The sequence below is a fragment of the Cajanus cajan genome, chromosome 2 (assembly GCF_000230855.2).
Source record: "Cajanus cajan strain Asha chromosome 2, NIPB_CcT2T_4, whole genome shotgun sequence".
Taxonomy (NCBI): domain Eukaryota; kingdom Viridiplantae; phylum Streptophyta; class Magnoliopsida; order Fabales; family Fabaceae; genus Cajanus; species Cajanus cajan.
The window spans coordinates 533,114-551,121 of record NC_138518.1 but is presented as its reverse complement, the minus strand read 5'-3'; the positions used below and the strand labels follow the sequence as shown (position 1 = coordinate 551,121).

The following is an 18,008-nucleotide window of genomic DNA, read 5'->3' as shown; positions in this document are numbered from 1 at the left end:
TCAAAACATCCTTAATTTTATGGTGGTATGTTTAGATATTGAATTTTAAATGGAAAAGTATTTTTTTTAAGTCTACAGTATCTAAAGATTAATCAATACATACAAAACGTGATTTTGTCAATTAATTATTATTTTAATATTGCAGAAAGCAAATTCGTGAAGAAAAGTAACTCAACAAGACAATTTCATTTTTTGACAAAATTTTTTATTTGGATATTTTATTAGAAAAAATTAAATATTAGGAACTCATATTTTATTAGGGATTTCAATTTCCACTAAAAAAAAAAAAGAGATAATTTAAAAATTTTCGTGTCCCGCTTTCTCTGGCTCGCATCACTCGCTTGTTGGAGATTTCTTCCTGGTTCGTTTTTCCCTAATTTATCTCTGTATTTCATGTGATTTCTGATTTCTTCCATAATCTAAGATTTTCTGTGTTTTATTTTTGGTTTATCTTTGATTTGTCTCTCTATTTCTTCTCATCTCTGATTTATTCTTTAATTTAGGGTTTTTCTGTTCATCTGTTTGGTAATTTGATTTTGCTTTTTAGTTAAGCTGGATTTTGTTTTTGTATTCACTTATCATGACTATTTTAGGATTTTTGAATTCTCAAGTATATGAATTGATAAGCCTCCTTAAGATCCTTGCTTGCAATTGATAAGCCTTGTGCCACTTATGGTGTTCAAACTTGGTCCAGGGAGAGTAGTTCACATAATGCTAATATTCTTGACTTTGTGTATTGTGAGTGGGTTTTATTTTCTGCTCTTTATAATCATAGGCACTTGATAGTTGATTTTCTGGAATTCAAATTCATTGTTTAATTACTCATCAAAAAATTCGTTGTTTAATTGACAATTACTTGGTTTTCAGGTCTCTAGTTCAATGCAATTTAATTTTCCATTTGATTCATATTACCTTATTTCCCCATTGTCCAATTCATTACTCTCTTAAAATTTCCCGTCCAAACAAAACATAATTTCCTTATTTCCAGTTTAATGGTATGTATAGGTCTACGTAAATGTAGTCAAATGGTGTATTGTTATAGAATTGGAACCAAATGTAGTCAAATAGACCAGTTTCTATAGCAGCATTTAGCCATTTGTCTATGATGGGACACTGCGGAGCTGCACTTATATATATCTTTTTTCTGTTCGGCATACTCTGATATTGCCTTGCAAGATCATAGCAATGTTGGGTTGAACCTGACACTATGGCAAAGTCAATGTAAATCCCTTCCAAAACTGCATTTCCTAAGTAGTATGATTAATTAGCATTGAAAACGCAACATTTTAAGGATACGAGTTTATCTAGTCATTAATTAGGCAGGTATGATTGGATTCATTGATACCAATGCCGTTTACATTCCAATTTTTGTAACACATAAGGGTGACAAATCAAACAAAAGAGGTAGCTATCAATGAAATAATAAAGAAGTTAGGAGTAGGGCAGTAGGGGATTGGTAGTGCTAAAAGTCAATATTGATTGATGACAATGTTAATGTAGGAAGGAGCAGAGGGCAAGTTGACGGATGAGTATGAGAGTGATGAAAGGTAGGGCTGCATTTGATTTGGCAATAGGACTAAGCAGGGCTGTGATTTCAGCCTCAAACAAGAAGGGAAGGCATTGTTCGTGGGGCCCACAAGTGGAGGAGACACTCCACAGGTTGGGTTGGCGCCAATGCCTGACCCCATCACTGGTGGCCAATGTCATAGACCCTTTCCTACTCACCCACCACTCCCTTGCTCTTGGCTTCTTCAATTGGGCCTCTCAGCAGCCCGGCTTCACCCACACAACCTTCACCTTCCACTCACTCCTCAAATCCCTCTCACACACCAACCACTTCACTGTCATTCATTCACTCCTCAAGCAGGCCAAGGCTCTCAACTTTCCCATTCACCCCTCCCTTTTAAGCTCCATTATAGCATCCCATGTTGCCTGCAACCGTGCCCACGAAGCCTTTTCCCTCTTCAGTGGCATTGCTCCTCTTTGTGCTGAAATTGGGGGCGCCACCTGTAACTCGCTCTTGGCTGCCCTTGCTTCTGATGGGTACTTGGAGAGTGCACACAAGGTGTTTGATGAAATGATTGGGAGAGGTGTTGGTTTCAGTACACTGGGATTTGGGGTGTTTGTTTGGCGGGTTTGTAGAGAGGGTGATTTGGAGAAAGTGTTGAGTTTGTTGGATGAGGTTAGGGAATGTGGTTCTGGGATTAATGGTTCTGTTGTGGCTGTTTTGATTGTTCATGGGTTGTGTTGTGCTTGTAAGGTATCGGAGGCTTTGTGGATGTTGGATGAACTCAGGAGTAGGGGCTGGAAACCTGATTTCATAGCTTACTGGGTTGTGGCGGCAGCATTCCGGTCAATGGGAAATGTGGCTGATGAGGTGAAGGTTTTGAAAATGAAGAGGAAGCTAGGGGTGTCTCCCAGGTGCAATGATTACAGAGACTTGATACTTGGCTTGGTTTCAGAGAGGCGAATTTGTGAAGCAAGAGAAGTTGGGGAGGTTATAGTTGGTGGTAATTTTCCAGTTGAGGATGATGTTCTCAATGCATTGATAGGATCGGTATCAAGTGTTGATCCTGGTGCAGCAATTGTGTTTTTCAAGTTTATGGTTCAGAAAGAGAGGTTTCCGACTGTTTTGACCATCAGCAATTTGAGTAGGAACTTGTGTAGGCATGGCAAAGTCGATGAATTAGCAGAGGTGTTCCATGTTTTGAATTCTGAAAACTACTTCAAAGATGTGGAGGGTTACAATGTGATGGTATCATTTTTATGCAAGGCTGGGAGAGTGAGAGAAGGCTATGCTGCTCTGCAGGAGATGAAGAAGAAAGGGTTCCGCCCCAATGTCTCATCATATAATTACATAATGGAAGCGTGTTGTAAGGAGGATCTACTGCGTCCTGCAAAGAAGCTCTGGGATGAGATGTTTTCAAGTGGCTGTTGCGGGAACTTGAAAACATACAACATTCTTATACAAAAATTTTCTGAAGTGGGACAAGCTGAAGAGGCTCAAATGCTCTTTTACCACATGTTAGACAAGGGGTTGGAACCTGATGTTACTAGTTATACTTTTCTTCTAGAAGGGCTCTGCCAAGAAAACAAGCTTGAAGCAGCTTTTGAGCTCTATAACAAGTCTGTCAAACAGAACATCATCCTTGCAAGAAACATATTGAGCTCGTTTGTATCATCTCTCTGCAGGAAAGGTATTTTCACTTGATCAAATATTTGTAACTTAACAAGTTGCAAAATGCTTGTAACAAGTTAACATGTCATGTTGTATGTTTTCCATGCAGGACATCTTACGTCTGCATCCAAATTACTTTGCAGTCTCAATCATGATATAGGACATGCAGAATCCCATGTAATTTTGTTGAAATGTTTGGCGGATGCACAAGAGATTCCAATTGCCATTGAGCACTTGAAGTGGGTTCAGGAAAAATCACCTTCAATGCTACAAGATATATGTACTGGACTTTTGGCTTCTCTTTCTTCTGCTACATGCCCAGAGCCAATGTTAGAATTTCTTCAAAGAATACAAGATGTGTTTGATTTCCCATACTTTGAAGATTATGTGCCACTAATGACTAACAGGTGTGAAGGTTATCAGATTTGGGTGTCATTGGCTGGTTGTATTTGGTACTTAGTTAACAAAACCTTAAGTATAAATGCAGTTCAACAAGCTTTTCGAACAGAATTTCAGTTCAATAAATTTAAATATTTTTAGCGTTTAATTTTGATGCACTATCAAAGATAGTGTGTTTTTTGTTATCACCCAAATTTATGTTGATATGTGTTTAATACTTTTTTAATTTTTGGCAGGGAAATGGAGCAAAACAGCCTAGAGCAAATAATACATCTACTGCCACCAGTCAAATGTGATTCCCAATGAATCAGTTGAATCAGTAACATAAAGAAAAGCAAGAACATAATGAAAAGGGAACGTCTTCAATGCTCCAAATGAGTTAGGGTCCATCCATGGAACACCAACTTTTCCTGGTGATCTCTTTTTACGTTTTTGGCAATGGAGTAGTCAAAAATTATAAAATTGCAAGGAATCTAGATGACCTTCGCGAACAAACATATTGAAGTGCCCCTGTCCTACTTCATTTTTCTCTCTCCCCTTGTCATTGGAGTTCCTGTTGTAGCAGGGCGTGTCCTTGATTTCTTAAACCTTCTCAACATTTAATATCGCTAACCCCTTCCTCATGGAACCACAACCACTGTGTATGTGCATATTTGTTCTCTTCATGTTGTACATAAATATGGATGATGAACCCACCAAGGTGAGTTTCACACTTGTTATTCTCCTCTTCCATGTTTTTTCTTCTTTTTGTATTGTTTCTTATTTTTTGCTCATCGGCACCAAACCTTTCCAAATTTGGCTTCTCAATTTCTTTCTTTTTCCTTTTGTGTTTTGATTAATGGAACTTTTAATCACGTGGGGTATAAAATTAAATCTCTTTTAGCAGTTTGGTGTTTTCAACTTTCCCACTGACATGGAAGTTCCTTGCCCGGTTCTTTTCTCCAGTTTAGTGAGTCATGTAACATACTATGTTTTCAAAATGTTTTTCTTTTAGAAAAAATAAAACTATACTTGGTCAAATTTTTTTACTGGTTGAAATTTCTTTAGCATATGGTTCATCTTGGCCTTTTTGGCATGTGTTTACATGTGATTTGATCTGATAATCGTTATTTCCATGTATGAATTCTTGTGCAAGTATATTATTTTCATAAGAATGAGTGGTGTTGTTTTGTGTGACTTGCCTCTTGCATCAGGGTTGTGATCGAGAACAATGCCTATGAAAAGAGAAAATGCCACTGTTATTCAGGTAAAGCTGATAGTTTTCCCCTGGTTAGGTTTCACAAAATTGAGTTGACAATAAGAAAGATTCTTCATTCTTTTTTTTCTTTCAGTTTTTCTAATGATTGGATGTTATAAAGTTGGTGTTTTCCTCTGTTTTGGTTCACAAAATTGAGTTGACAATCAGAAAGATTCTTCCTGTTTTTTTTCTTCTTTCAAATTTTCCAATGATTTGATATTACAGGATCCTTGGTTGCAATTATTTTGGTTTTTTTATTTTTTTTAAGGTCAATTTCTTTTTTGGAAAAGAAAATCAGCTATCAACTTTTTTATTGTCTGAAGAGTTTTGCAGGTTGATAGTATCAACAGAAATGGGATTCTCTTGGATGTTGTTCAAGTTATTTCAGATATGAACCTTGTAATCAGTAATAGCAAAGGCCTACATCTCCTCTTATGCGTTGTGTGGTTCATGGATGGTAAGTTCCCTTTTTCATCAGTGGCAAGCTAGAAGGGGGAAAAATCTAAAAGTAGTATTATTATAATAATAATTAATATTATTCTCAACTTCGCTTCTGATCCTGGTATTAATTTGATTTTTTTTCAGTGTTTAATGTGATTGAGGATAACGGAAACAAGATCAGAGATAAGGATGTCGTTGGTTATATTCAGAGGGTAGGAATTTGAAGGCTTGCATTTTTTAAAATGCTTTAATTAAGATCATCTCTGTGGAAGGTTCCGAGACACTTGTATTAGACTAAGCTGATTTGAATTTCGTGCTTGCTGATTGCACTAGCTACCAAAGTGGAATGGAGGAAGAGCATGCTCATTCTTAATTGATTCTCACCTTATTTCATTGATTTATTTATTTTTGGTTATCAAAATTCTTTTGGTTCCTGTATTCTTCCGGCCTATGAGCAAAGGTTGTATGTACCTGTCAGACAATGGCAGATCCAAGAATTTAGGTTAGTTACGACACTAGGACAGTTGTTTTAAAAAAATTAATAATCATCTTAATAGTCATCAATAAATTCAATATATAAAATTAGAATCGCAAAATACAATATGTTTAAAACACATTAATAAGTTAATTAAAGTAAGGAGATGTATTTATCCATTCTTGTTATAATGTAGGTTTGTCATTATTATCAAATCCAAGTGATACGACATATAATTTGTAGTGTGTTGAAAGATAATAAATAAATTTGTGATATAAATGTCGTGCTGATTTATTTAATAGTATAGTGAACATAGGATGATATACATAAAATACAACATAATAGAAACTTATCACCTCTTAATATTTTGGATGAAGAAAGAACAATGCTTTATTAAAGAGTAGAGCCATTTTACAGCTGATGATTGTTCCTAATCACATTTTGTCAAATCACTGTACTGTTTATTTCCTGCATATTTTTATGCTTCAATATAAAGATTTTGAAGTTAATTTTTTTACAAATTTTTATACTTCAATATAAAGAGACTTCTAATTTTAGCATACATCGTAAGAACACACAAATTGTACAATAACATAATCCTCATCTAAATATATAAACAGAATACAAATATTGGCCTTTAAATTATTTCCCACAAATTTGATAGGTTTAGACTACAAAAGAGAAAGACAAGAAAATGTAGAGATAATTTAATCACCCCTGAATATTGCAAAATAAAACCAGCAAGAATCATAATTTAAAATGCAAATACGGAATATAAGCACTACTCCATTCTCCATAGTATATGTTAGACTGTACAATTCAACATAAAATGTATAAAGTGGGGCACAGATAAAAAATATCTTATTCATCGTCTTCCTCATCTTCACCATCTTCAGCAGCCCCAGCATCATCTCCAATGCCTTCAAGTAGTTTGTCAACGTCCTCACCCAACTCCAACAATCTAGCACTAAGCTTCTCTACCCTGCTTTGTTCTTGCCCTAGGCATACAAGCAGATCATTCAGTTCACCCTCACTTTCCTTCAGAGCTTCTTCCCTTGCTTCAGCTTTTATTGCCTCCACATCTGGGAATGCTGAGTGCCCTTCTTTCTTCAGTGCTTTCACCTCATTCTCCAGTTGCAAGTTAGATTGCTCAAGACTATTGTAGGCATCAGACAGACTCCTTAGATCAGCTTCTGTCTTTCCAGCTAAATTCTGATACATTATCGCCTCCGATTCAACTTTGGCCTTTTCTGCCTTAAGCATCTCCAATTTTTTAGATGCTTCTTGAAGATCTCTACGGAGCGTCTCTATTTGGACTCTGTCTGAGCCCCCACTCGCTCTTTGCTCGGGCTGCAAGGTACTACCTGTCTTAGCCAGGTCCTCAGCCAGAGTAGCATTTCGAAGAACAAGATCCTGAGATGATGACAAGAAAAAATAATCACCAAATCAGATACATGTGACAAGTTCGAAGCCTCCTGCGTCCTCATACTACCTACCTATTGTAATGAAATCTCAAGGGATGAACATGTCAAAGTAATAATTATTAACATCTGATGGATTAATGTGGTAACTATCAGAAACAAACCTGACTTGCCGAACAAATTGAGAAAGATGTAAGCTGACAGCAGTATATGCTAGTAAACACGTAACAAAAATGTTTTTGAAAATGTTATCATATGGATGGATAACATTTAAAACTAATTCTCACTTTAAGCAAATGGAATTTGAAGACTTAAGTACATTCAACCTGCACCTTCCTAATTACAATCAGGTAAAGTACATAAAATAACAGACTCATGACACATGTAACAGTTACAGCGGGAATATTTTAAAGAGAAACAGACATGCACAAATAATACCTGTATCTCAGTGCACTGTTTCTCAACAAAAGCTTTCAGCCGTTTTATATACTCGCCATCACTTTCACTACTCCTCTGCTCTAATTCTGCTGGCACCACTTCCACCTTCATTTTTGGACGACTATAAACATCCACAATCTGTTTTCTAATATCTGCCTCTAGACTTTTGACAAGGTTCACAAAGTTAGAATCCAAGATTGAAGAGAGAATCGGATGGTCCAGATTTTTCTTTTCTGACATATCATTCTCATCTACATCTTCAATATCTTCCGGGCTAGTCGCTGAAGATCTAGTGAATGATTTGTGGGTCAGGGATGACCCCACATTAACAAAAACTAAACTTTTCTGCATCTCATCAAACTTCAAAAAGTATGAACTAAGCCCGATTTTCTGACTTATTGCATCAACAATGGCAAATGCATCTTTTACGCTGTCAGTGGATTTGTTATAGATCACACACTCACCCAAGACAACTGCTGCAAAACCCCTTATACACACTGTTTCAGACAAATTTGATACCAGCTCAAGAAGATAAGTAAGGTGGGGGCGAGCATCTAGGAAGTAGTGCACTGCACTGGGGCAGTCTGCTAGCCAGGTTATCAGTAATTTCAAGATAATGGCCTGAACATAAGAGTTTCCTGATGTACTAGACTTCCCATCTTGGGATTTCATGGAAGAAGCAACAGCCAAATATTTCACCATTCGATGCATTAGTGGCTCTGGAGCTCCTAAAGATTGCATGGGTGCTGCCTCAATTTCAATTCGTAAAACCTGCAACTTCTCTTCGTAAGATTTCTCTGAACTTTCCTTTTTAATCTAACTGTTCATACACACATAAATGTGGAAAACCAACATCTAGTGCAAAAGAAGCATTTGGAGAGCAGTAATTATGAACTTATACACCATGCCACAAAGTTCTGAATAACACATCTTACATGCATAAAGTGCATTTACAAATTGAATTTATGTAATCCACAATCTGCCTATTAGCTATATGCCAAAGAATAAAATCCGTTAATTTCTCAATTTTGAACAAGCTATTGCATGCCAAATAGATCATCAAATTAGAAACCTTACTATTTAGTTTATTTTTATTTGTATAAAATTCTTTCTATTTTTCAGTCATCCTAACTTGATAGATATATGATAATGTCTCTATTTAAATTTAATCCTGAATGCAGAATAACTTATCAACTGCAATATTTAAAATAATTATTTTCTCCTCTATTTTCACTTGTAGAGTAAAAATAAACTTTTGGGGGAAGAAGAAATTGGATACCAAATACCATATCCCGTGTGGTAGAAAGTAGAATACCTTTCTAAGTTCTATAATAGTATATCCATAGGTTATAATTTTACCAAGTTATGATTGAGTGCGTCAATTGTTTTTAGTCATAAAACTAAAATTATTTATGCATAATGATTAAACCCAATGAACTCTAGAGTCCTTAACTCTGCCAAAACAGGTAGTAGAATAAAGCTCAAAATACAATGAAGTGGGGAAATATTGGCATACCCTTTCCTTGCATTGGAGATGGTCCTTCAATATATGAGATAGAATACTAGCAGCTCTGCAACAAGTCTACAATTTTGAGACGATGTTAGTCAGATAATTTTCACACGGTAAAACATCAAGAAAATGGCCTTCCATTATACAGGTAAAATGATCAAATGCCATAGTTTAGTTGAATTTCCACCCAATGGCATTAGCTTGCCTTGCAATATAAAATAAAATATGATTTGGAATATATATATATATATATATATATATATATATAGGGTTTGCTTTAAATAAGAAATGATTACTACTAATTTAGCCTTTAGATTTCAATTAAAAACAATCAAGGACCAAAATTAAAACCCTCTTTCAAGTAAGTGTATGTGCCTCTCCTATCTTCTACCCTACCCGTAATAACTCATGTTCATATTCTCTCCTCTATGACATCTTACCACAATTCATGTTCACTCACCTTTCAAATGAGAAGGTATAGTAATATAGGTTCCTCTCTCACAGGTTTCAATTCTCTCACCTAATATACCTGCAAAGCATTCTTCTTCTTCAGAACCCTAAATTCATCCATCCAGTTTTTAGTCTTGGTCGTTGATTGTTTTTAACAGAAATCTAAAGGCTATAACTAATACTACCTCTGGTCCTAAATTATAAGCAACATAAGATAAATCATCAAGATCAAGAAAAGTAATTAAGTTGGTTGTTTTTAATTAATTATACCACAAATTCAAATTCCATTCCAAAGATACCTTTTGTTTTAAATGGTTATTATATTTAATTCTTGTTATAAATGAATGCATAAAAAGTAGAGTTAACAATAAATTAAGGGCATAAAAGAAATTTACCCTTGAATAACTTTAAAAACTAATGATTATTGCTTATAATTAGGATCAAAGAAAATCCAACTTATTGCTTATAATTAAGACTAGAGGTAGTAGTTCTTAATTCTCATTTGAAACAACCCATATATATATATATATATATGAAGAGATCGAATTACAATTGTTTAACTATTACCAATTATTACACCATCAATAATCAATAACTTTATATAAAAAGTAAATTTTGTAGATCTAACTATTGAATTATAACTTCATATTACCTTAAATGTTTATGTCAAATTTTGTTAAAATTAAATAATAATAAGATGATAATCAAATTATTCATATTTTATTATACTTTGGAATATGTGTGTCAATTTTGATTTATATGAACAAGGTATCTAATAATTTTAGATTAATATAAATTTTGTATATATGATCTTAGTAAAAGAAATTTTCAATCTAACGGTGAGTTTTGAAAAATAATCATTCAATTAAAAGTTATTAAACAGTGTAATAGTTCGTAAAAGTTACAATATATATATATTACAAATAGATAGATATCGCACACACCTCAAGATCACCATTTTCACCCAGGGTAAGACTCTGTAATAGCATGCTGAAAAAGAAACAGTGTACAATCTTTAAGCTGGTTGAAAATGGCATATTATCAAAAGACAAGTGCAATCATTAAAGCACCACCAACAAAACAAACCTGCCAAAAGACATATTGACATCCTCCTCTAGGAATGCATGATTCATGGAATATGGCTGTGGTATTAGTGTAGACGCCAGCATTGATTGGCCATCAGCATTTTTCTGTTTTAGATAAGATTAATAATCAAGGGGGAGGGCATAAATTAACTGTATGTAGTAAAAAGCATAACTGCACACCAATAAAAAATTATTAACTCTTAAATTATGTGATATATATAGTGAAAATGAATTTTTTAAGCAATAAATCAAGAAAGATGCATGCATAACAAACCTCACAAAAGCTTTTGAAAATATAATCAGCAGCAATGAACTCTTGCATGCTAGAAGTTCTCAAAAGGATTCTAAGTAGGGAGTTCAGAGCAGGTTCAACTTGTGGCTCCTCTCCAAGAACTTTGCTAGCAAGAAGATCACAATTCTTTGAATCTCCAGCAATCAAATCACCAATGCATCGCATTGCCTAACAAAGATAATGTAAGCAAGAATAGAAAATTCCAGTTTGTATGTGTATAATTTTGTTACAGATTTTTATGTTAGAGAAAAATACATCAAAACATAGTATTTCAGAGAGGGAAGTTATCTTACTGCACAACGAACAGTAACTGGTACCCATTGGCTTTCAACACCTAATATTAACAAATGGTCCAATAGCTTTTTCTACAACCAAATCCATAAAACAGCAGAATAAGATCACCAAATTGATATTTTATGCTAGTAGCATCATAAGAATAGTTATCTTACCTGAACCAGAGTAGTCTTATTTGTCTGTTTATTCATATCTTTCCCAGGATCAGACTCAGAACCTCCCTTTAGTAACAGTTTAATGGTTTCTAATGCACTGAGTAGATTGATTGTCTACTGGCATGGTGTTTATAACAAAGAGTTAGCTGTAAGGGTTCACTAATAGCATAAAATAAAGTAAAAAATGCAAAGAATCTAACCTTTTGTTGATTAAAATTGAAAGTACTTCCTCTCAGCCTCAAAATCAATATCAATGAGTCAAGTCCTACTGTCTCTCTTAGTAGCACCTGAACCATAGAGTTGAAATCAGCACCAGGTTTAGAACTGAATAAACCCAACAAAATCAACAAACCTGATTGGATGCATTGCTACGAAGCAAATTGTTCAACAATTCAAGGCAGTCCTGTACAGCAACCTAAGAATTAGCATCAAGACCTAAAGCTATAGAAAGCATAATCATGCTCAAAATATAATTACATAAGATTAAGATTTAGACACAAAGCTTTGGTTGACAAAAAAAAACAATTTTGAATGCCTTATACAAACAACAAAAGATGTCAAATAATACAAATTTGACTACACTCCAGTTCTGCATCTTTTACTTCTTTTTTCTGTTTTGATTTACCATATATAAATAACAAAATGTTATCAGGAAATGGAAACCAAAAAAATTCCATGAACATGCTGCATATAGTGGTTTTCAAACACCATTAGACCATGATTATTAGAAACAGGAGCAGGTATGCACTCTGAAAGACCCCAACAGTACTGAATACCATGACTAACCTGCCATTAAAATACTTTTCATATGTATTTAAGTAAAAAATACATACATATATATATATAAGAATTTTATCAAAAGAAAATTCATTTTTTCATAAACACAGAAGCAGCTTTAAATTTGCAGGTGTCAAGTAGACCATAATCAGATTATCTTACACTATGTAGCTCATTAAGCAAGTTAAATAAAGTATTGTCATAGAGTAACCATGTATCACCTGTACTACAACACCACCATCTGAATTTCCCTCCTCTCTAATGATACTAAAAATCTTCTCAAATGCACCTTCAAAGACAACAATCTTTTGAATCTCCTGTAACCATTAAATTTAGTTAGATAAACATTTACTACTATAAAAAAAATTTTAAAAGGAAAAAATGTGAAGCAAGGCACTATTAGAGCAAAAAAGACACCTCAGCTTCACGGGTCAGATGGGTAAGAAGCAATAATGCCTCATTCCTTATTACCTGAAAGGTGAACATTTTCCATTGAACATTTTCCCAGTATAAATAACAGTCAGGCATCAATATTCTCTAACACGTATTCATCACTTTCTTTTAAAAAATTAAAAATAAATAAATAAATAAATAAAGAGTATTAATGAACAGAAGTTATCAGAAGATTCCCAGTGGTAAGCATGGAGAATTTAAAGAATCAGATTGCACCTGCTAGTAATTATAAATGAATATGTTAAGTATATTTTGTGTAGAAATATGACAAAAGTCAATTAAGTTTGAAATGGTTACAGAAATGATTACAGAGAGTTGAAGTCTTGTACCTCACGATCCATAAGCATGTCCATTAGCCGAGTTATACCACGAGGGATGGTCAATATTGCTTCCTGTAACCTGAAGAGGAAGTCAGCAAGGGTGTTGTTCGAGCTAGATGATTTAACATTCAAAATGAAAGCTATAAAACCAATACCTCTGTCGAGAATTGGAGAGCAGGGCAGTCAATATTTGCAGAGTATAATATCGTACATAGAAATCATCTTCTTCCTGTCAATGTACCCCCAAGGCAAGAATGACTAATAAAATATTATGATTTATATGCATAAGCCCAGAAGTAAAGTCAAGGAAACTTTCAGTGATATAATTGAGAATAGATCCCTAAATTTTAATCAAGAAATTCTTACCAACAAACTTAGGAGAAGAGAGATGCAATCTGCTTCTCTAGAAAGTAAATCGGTGTTCATCAAAGCTGGCTGAACTTCATTACTTGACCCTTTTGCATGATTAATAGGAGTCAATGCACTTACAAGAGTTTCCAGGGCACCACGAACCTGTAGGAATGTACTTTCCAATTAACACACTGTTGGGCTTGGGACTAGACAAATTAAAAGCAAATGTTACAAACCAAAGGGGAAAAAATCCCTTTAAAAAATGAAGGGCTAATGGAGAAAGAAGGAAAGGTAGCAAGACTAATAATGAACAGTTTTAATTCAATAACCATAACCAAAACCTTCATAATCTAACTGAACCCATGTCCATCAATAAATGAGATTAGCACAGCCATCACATGATACCCCAACACAGTAAGTTGACTATTGGAGTACTGCATTGGCAATATAAAATATCTTCAAATATGAAATATCCTAGTGAAAAACAAATGAATAGACTATCACAGAACTCTTGTGTGGCTGACTAAAATAAATTTCAGAACATCGATTTATTTAGAAGTGTCCACAATTACGTTAACTGAAGAAACTCTAGGTTAAAGACAGAAATGAGTGAGGAAATTCCTTTACATATGACAGACAGATGGATATAAAATTTGACCATAATACCAATTTAGTACATAAAAAGATAGTCCTAAAGTAATGAATTATGAATTTAACAATTGAACTGTTGAATAACAAGCTCACACTCCTTTTTTTCATGTTGTCTTCTAAACAAAAATGATGGATCCTTTAGTACCAAAAGAAACAGCAAAAACAATAAGACAGTAGACATGATAGGGAAGAAAGTTTTGTCACCATCTCAACATCATCACGTTCTTCCTTTAAGACACTTAGCATTATAGGAATGCCTGCAAAGATGTATCAAACATATTAAATCAGAAGAGGAAAAAAAACACAAACTGTTTGATAGACTGGACGTACCCATTGCCCCAAATGCTAACTGGAAAGCTTGACTTTCTGAGACGACAGCCTGAAGCTCAGTAATAGCATTTCGCCTGTCCTCTGGTAGTTTACCATTGCTTATCCGGTCAACCAAGCGCTCAACATATCTATTCACGTAAGACATAGAATGAATATGAGACTAAGTATAAGGCACTCCATATAAATAGTTAGAGCAAACAACAAATGAATGAAAAAATAAATAAAAATTTCACACTCTGAAAATTGAAGACTATAAAATACATTAAGGAAACAAATTTTGAATTTAAAATAGTCAGCATAGCAATGATATATTTCACAGAAAGAAAATACTGAAGAAAACTAAAAGATGATATGGAAAGCAGCAGATACAAGTCAAAAGGCAATGAAATTTAATTTTAACAAAAAAGATGAAATTTAATTTCAACAAACAATAATGTAGATCAACCGGCAACCACCAGCAATGAGCAATTAAAACTATCTGAAAAAACATCTACAACCCATCATATTTCAGAAAAAGAAGTGTAGAAAACCAATAGCACTCCTTATTTGCGTGAAGCAGAATTACTATAATTTATACCATAAAATACAAGACCAAACAAACTAATATAGAATATTTAACAGTAATATTCACATTAAATTCTACAAATATATGTTAATCAAATGTTCTTCTACATATAATTTTAACAAAACATATAACATTAAAGTTAAAAAAGATATTTTCTTCTGCAATAATTCATAAACTAAGAGCAAAGCAATGGCAAAAGACATAGGAACATGTGAAACATAATCATGAGATCAAAATACAATAGTACTCCTGAACTCTTTCACCAATGTGTTTAAACACACCTTTCTTTTTACAATGAAATTGAAGAGAATTTTCAGAGAAATAAGAATCATAATTACAAAAGTGTGTATTTATATTATGCTTGTTAACAACCATTCCATGGAATCTTACAAACATCAGTAGACTGAAATCTTGACCAAAGCAAGATTCATTTATTTGGTTAGTGTGAACAAAAAATGTATGGGATGCCTAATGAATCCATAATATTGTACTCTAGTAATAAATAAGAAAGAAGAAGAAGAAGAAGAAGAAGACGACTACGTATGCAGCAGTATATGTTCCTAATATTAATCCCTTTGAAAACCCAGTTAAATAACTAAATCGAGAATTCCATGAAAAGAAGGTTTTACAAAAAGGAGAATATTCTTCAGGACCCATTACTCTACAGCAGACGTCAGTAACTAGTAAGAACAAGGAACCAATCAACCAACAGAACATGATACATGCAGAAAATCTCCAATTACATTTGTTCGGCCACATAGGAGCGCATGAAAGAGACACGCAGAGCTGTGTAAAACAAAGCACAAGAATTCTAACAACATCTAAAACATAAAAAATAAAAATTACCTATCTTCATTTGAAGAATTCTCGTTGCCAACCAGAAGCCCAACAACCCCCTGCACAACAATTAGAAAAATCATTAATTTCTAACGATAATAAATTACCACAAGCTCGGGTTGCTCAGTGTCATTATCTCGGACCAGGAAATTTACAAATTCAAAAGACTAAAGATCAAAATATACCTTATAACCAGACATCAAATCCATCTTCATAGATCACAGAGTGTCTCAGAATCCTTGAAACAAACAAAAAAAAAAACTTGAAAACCCAATCTAGTCTAATTCTATTCACGGTGATCGAATCGAAATACAATTCAATGATTGAGAATTGAGAACCCTAAAAAGTGATAGTGAGGGATAAATAGAAGAAAATGTACCGAAGGAAGGCAAGAATTGGTAATTTCTTTGACAGCAATTCAACTTGAAATCAAATGCCAGAGACAGATACAATACAATACAGATTTCTTGTTTTTGTGTTTTGGGTCCGTTATTTGGGCTATGTCTGGAAAATAAACCCATGGGCTTCACTGTGAATGCTTTTTTGTTTTATGTTTATTGGGAAAGCTTTTCTTTTTTCCTTTTGACATGGGGGAAAGCTTCTTTTACGTAAAATAAATAAATATATATATATATATATATATATATATATATATATATTATCAATTCATTATGGAAATGGTTATATTTAATATATTTATACTTACTAGTGATACCGAGACACTTCATATCTCTATTAAAAATAAAATAAAAATAAAAATTAAGTAATAAAAGTATGTTAGTTTAATTAATGTTATGATTATTTCATTAATTTCAAGTTTTTAATTTGATAAAAAAAATATTTTTTTTTATTTTTTAAAATAGAAGGGTATAATGGTGAATAAAATATAGAGACCAGTTGGTAACTAAAAAGTCTATCCCTTCTATATATTAGTATCAGTATAGAATATAGATTATAAAAGGTAGATTATAAAGGGAATATATTTTGGTAACTACTTCTTTGGTCTCCACTTTTTAATGGATCATTATACCCCTTAAAATGTTAAAAAAAAATTATATTCTTTCTAAATAACTATTTGTAACTTTTAATATTTATCTGTGTGTAATTATTATAGGCATGAAGTGTCTCGGCCCTTCTAATACATCATAATCCCCTGTGCACTTGTTTTTTCATAAATAAAATTCGTTCAACCAATTTAAAATTTATTTATTAAAAATTATTGAAAAAAAAGTCACTAAAGATGATTAACAAAATTTTTTGATGGAATTTTCATTTGTAAAACTTGTAGATACTTTGTATTAATAGTATGATTATAAAATATATATATATATAAATTAAAAAATTATTTTTTAATTAAAAATTAATATTATAATCATCAAAATAATTATTAAAAAACAACTTTAATCTCATTTAAAATGTATTTATTTAAATTTATTGGGGAAAAAATTCAGATGATTAGTCAAATTTTTATATGAAATCTTCATTTATAAAACTTATAAATACTTTAAAGTGTTAAGATAAATAGGATTTGAAGTGTCAAATAAATTTTACTGTTTTTTATATGAAATGATAAAATACTTATTGAAAAATAAATAAATATAAAGATATTTTTATATGAAAAAATATATTATATACTAATCATATAAAATAATTTTATATTATCATTCAATTATAAATCAGCACATATGATAAATTTATTGACTTTTATAATAAATAACTAAAAAATCTATTCAATAATTTAAAAGTTTTCTACATTATTAATACATAGTAATTAAACTCTTTTATATTTAAGCAATTTTTATATTTTCATATGTTGATTATCTTTACTTACTCGGCAGTCGTTACAAGCATAAATATCAAATTAAGTATCCATCACTTTATATTTTGCATGTTTGTGATTAAATCATATTTGATACTATTAAATATAAGTCGTGAAGAATCACATCCATGAAAGATAATATTCATTAATTAAAATCATCTTACTTATTATTGTAATAAAAAAGATTATATTAAAAATGATGCATCTATTAAAGTGTCTATGACTAATTCCAAGGTTGTCATCATTTTAATAGTAATCACTTACTTCTATGAGCATGGGATAAGAATGAAGAGAACTATGCCAGATACGCCTCAACACAATGGTGTAGCTGAGCGTATGAATCAAACGTTGATTGAAAGAGCTAGAAGCTTGCATTTGCAACCAAGCTTACCAAAACAGTTATGAGCAAAAATAGTCAAGACAACAGCTTACTTAATCAATTGAGGTTCATTGGTTCCATTGGAGCACAAAATACCAAAAGAGGTATAGAGTGGAAAAGAGGTAAAACTCTCACATCTGCACATTAGTGA

At 32.8% G+C, this 18,008-nt stretch overlaps 2 protein-coding genes across 6 annotated transcripts; one reads left to right on the top strand and one right to left on the bottom strand.

Annotated features, from left to right (window-relative positions):
* Window positions 1-3: 3 nt before the first annotated feature.
* LOC109817244 (Tetratricopeptide repeat (TPR)-like superfamily protein) lies at window positions 4-5,837 on the top strand. Of its 5 annotated transcripts, none has more exons than XM_083067767.1 (7): window positions 4-25; window positions 1,501-3,197; window positions 3,288-3,630; window positions 3,814-4,277; window positions 4,771-4,823; window positions 5,138-5,271; window positions 5,400-5,837. In XM_083067767.1, the coding sequence occupies exons 2-4, from the start codon at window positions 1,526-1,528 to the stop codon at window positions 3,881-3,883; spliced, it is 2,085 nt and encodes a 694-aa protein (XP_082923893.1). In that variant the 5' UTR covers window positions 4-25; window positions 1,501-1,525; the 3' UTR covers window positions 3,884-4,277; window positions 4,771-4,823; window positions 5,138-5,271; window positions 5,400-5,837. The 5 variants fall into 5 exon arrangements, with proteins under 5 accessions (XP_082923893.1, XP_029131027.2, XP_029131026.2 ...); XM_029275194.2 differs by lacking the exon at window positions 4-25 and adding an exon at window positions 91-361 and having other exon boundaries at window positions 5,148-5,271; XM_029275193.2 differs by lacking the exon at window positions 4-25 and adding an exon at window positions 91-361.
* A 506-nt stretch (window positions 5,838-6,343) lies between these two features.
* GC6 (golgin Putative 6) lies at window positions 6,344-16,183 on the bottom strand. The gene is made up of 20 exons (XM_020382457.3): window positions 16,039-16,183; window positions 15,845-15,897; window positions 15,669-15,718; window positions 14,258-14,385; window positions 14,132-14,184; window positions 13,292-13,438; window positions 13,081-13,154; window positions 12,935-13,004; window positions 12,570-12,623; window positions 12,374-12,469; window positions 11,728-11,778; window positions 11,576-11,662; window positions 11,376-11,489; window positions 11,220-11,291; window positions 10,909-11,094; window positions 10,636-10,739; window positions 10,494-10,539; window positions 9,106-9,171; window positions 7,590-8,360; window positions 6,344-7,143 (listed from the first exon to the last, which is right to left on the bottom strand). The coding sequence occupies exons 2-20, from the start codon at window positions 15,872-15,874 to the stop codon at window positions 6,592-6,594; spliced, it is 2,751 nt and encodes a 916-aa protein (XP_020238046.2). The 5' UTR covers window positions 15,875-15,897; window positions 16,039-16,183; the 3' UTR covers window positions 6,344-6,591.
* Between the last annotated feature and the right edge of the window lie 1,825 nt (window positions 16,184-18,008).

Excerpts from the sequence above, each read along its gene's own strand:
- LOC109817244 (XM_083067767.1), top strand. The coding sequence starts at position 1,526 with ATGAGTATGAGAGTGATGAAAGGTAGGGCTGCATTTGATTTGGCAATA. Across the intron at positions 3,198-3,287 it reads ATCATCTCTCTGCAGGAAAG|GACATCTTACGTCTGCATCC; the intron begins GTATTTTCACTT and ends TTTTCCATGCAG. Across the intron at positions 3,631-3,813 it reads TCATTGGCTGGTTGTATTTG|GGAAATGGAGCAAAACAGCC; the intron begins GTACTTAGTTAA and ends AATTTTTGGCAG.
- GC6 (XM_020382457.3), bottom strand. The coding sequence starts at position 15,874 with ATGAAGATGGATTTGATGTCTGGTTATAAG. Across the intron at positions 12,624-12,934 it reads ACATGCTTATGGATCGTGAG|GTAATAAGGAATGAGGCATT; the intron begins GTACAAGACTTC and ends TTCACCTTTCAG. Across the intron at positions 8,361-9,105 it reads ATCTCCAATGCAAGGAAAGG|GTTTTACGAATTGAAATTGA; the intron begins GTATGCCAATAT and ends GAGAAGTTGCAG.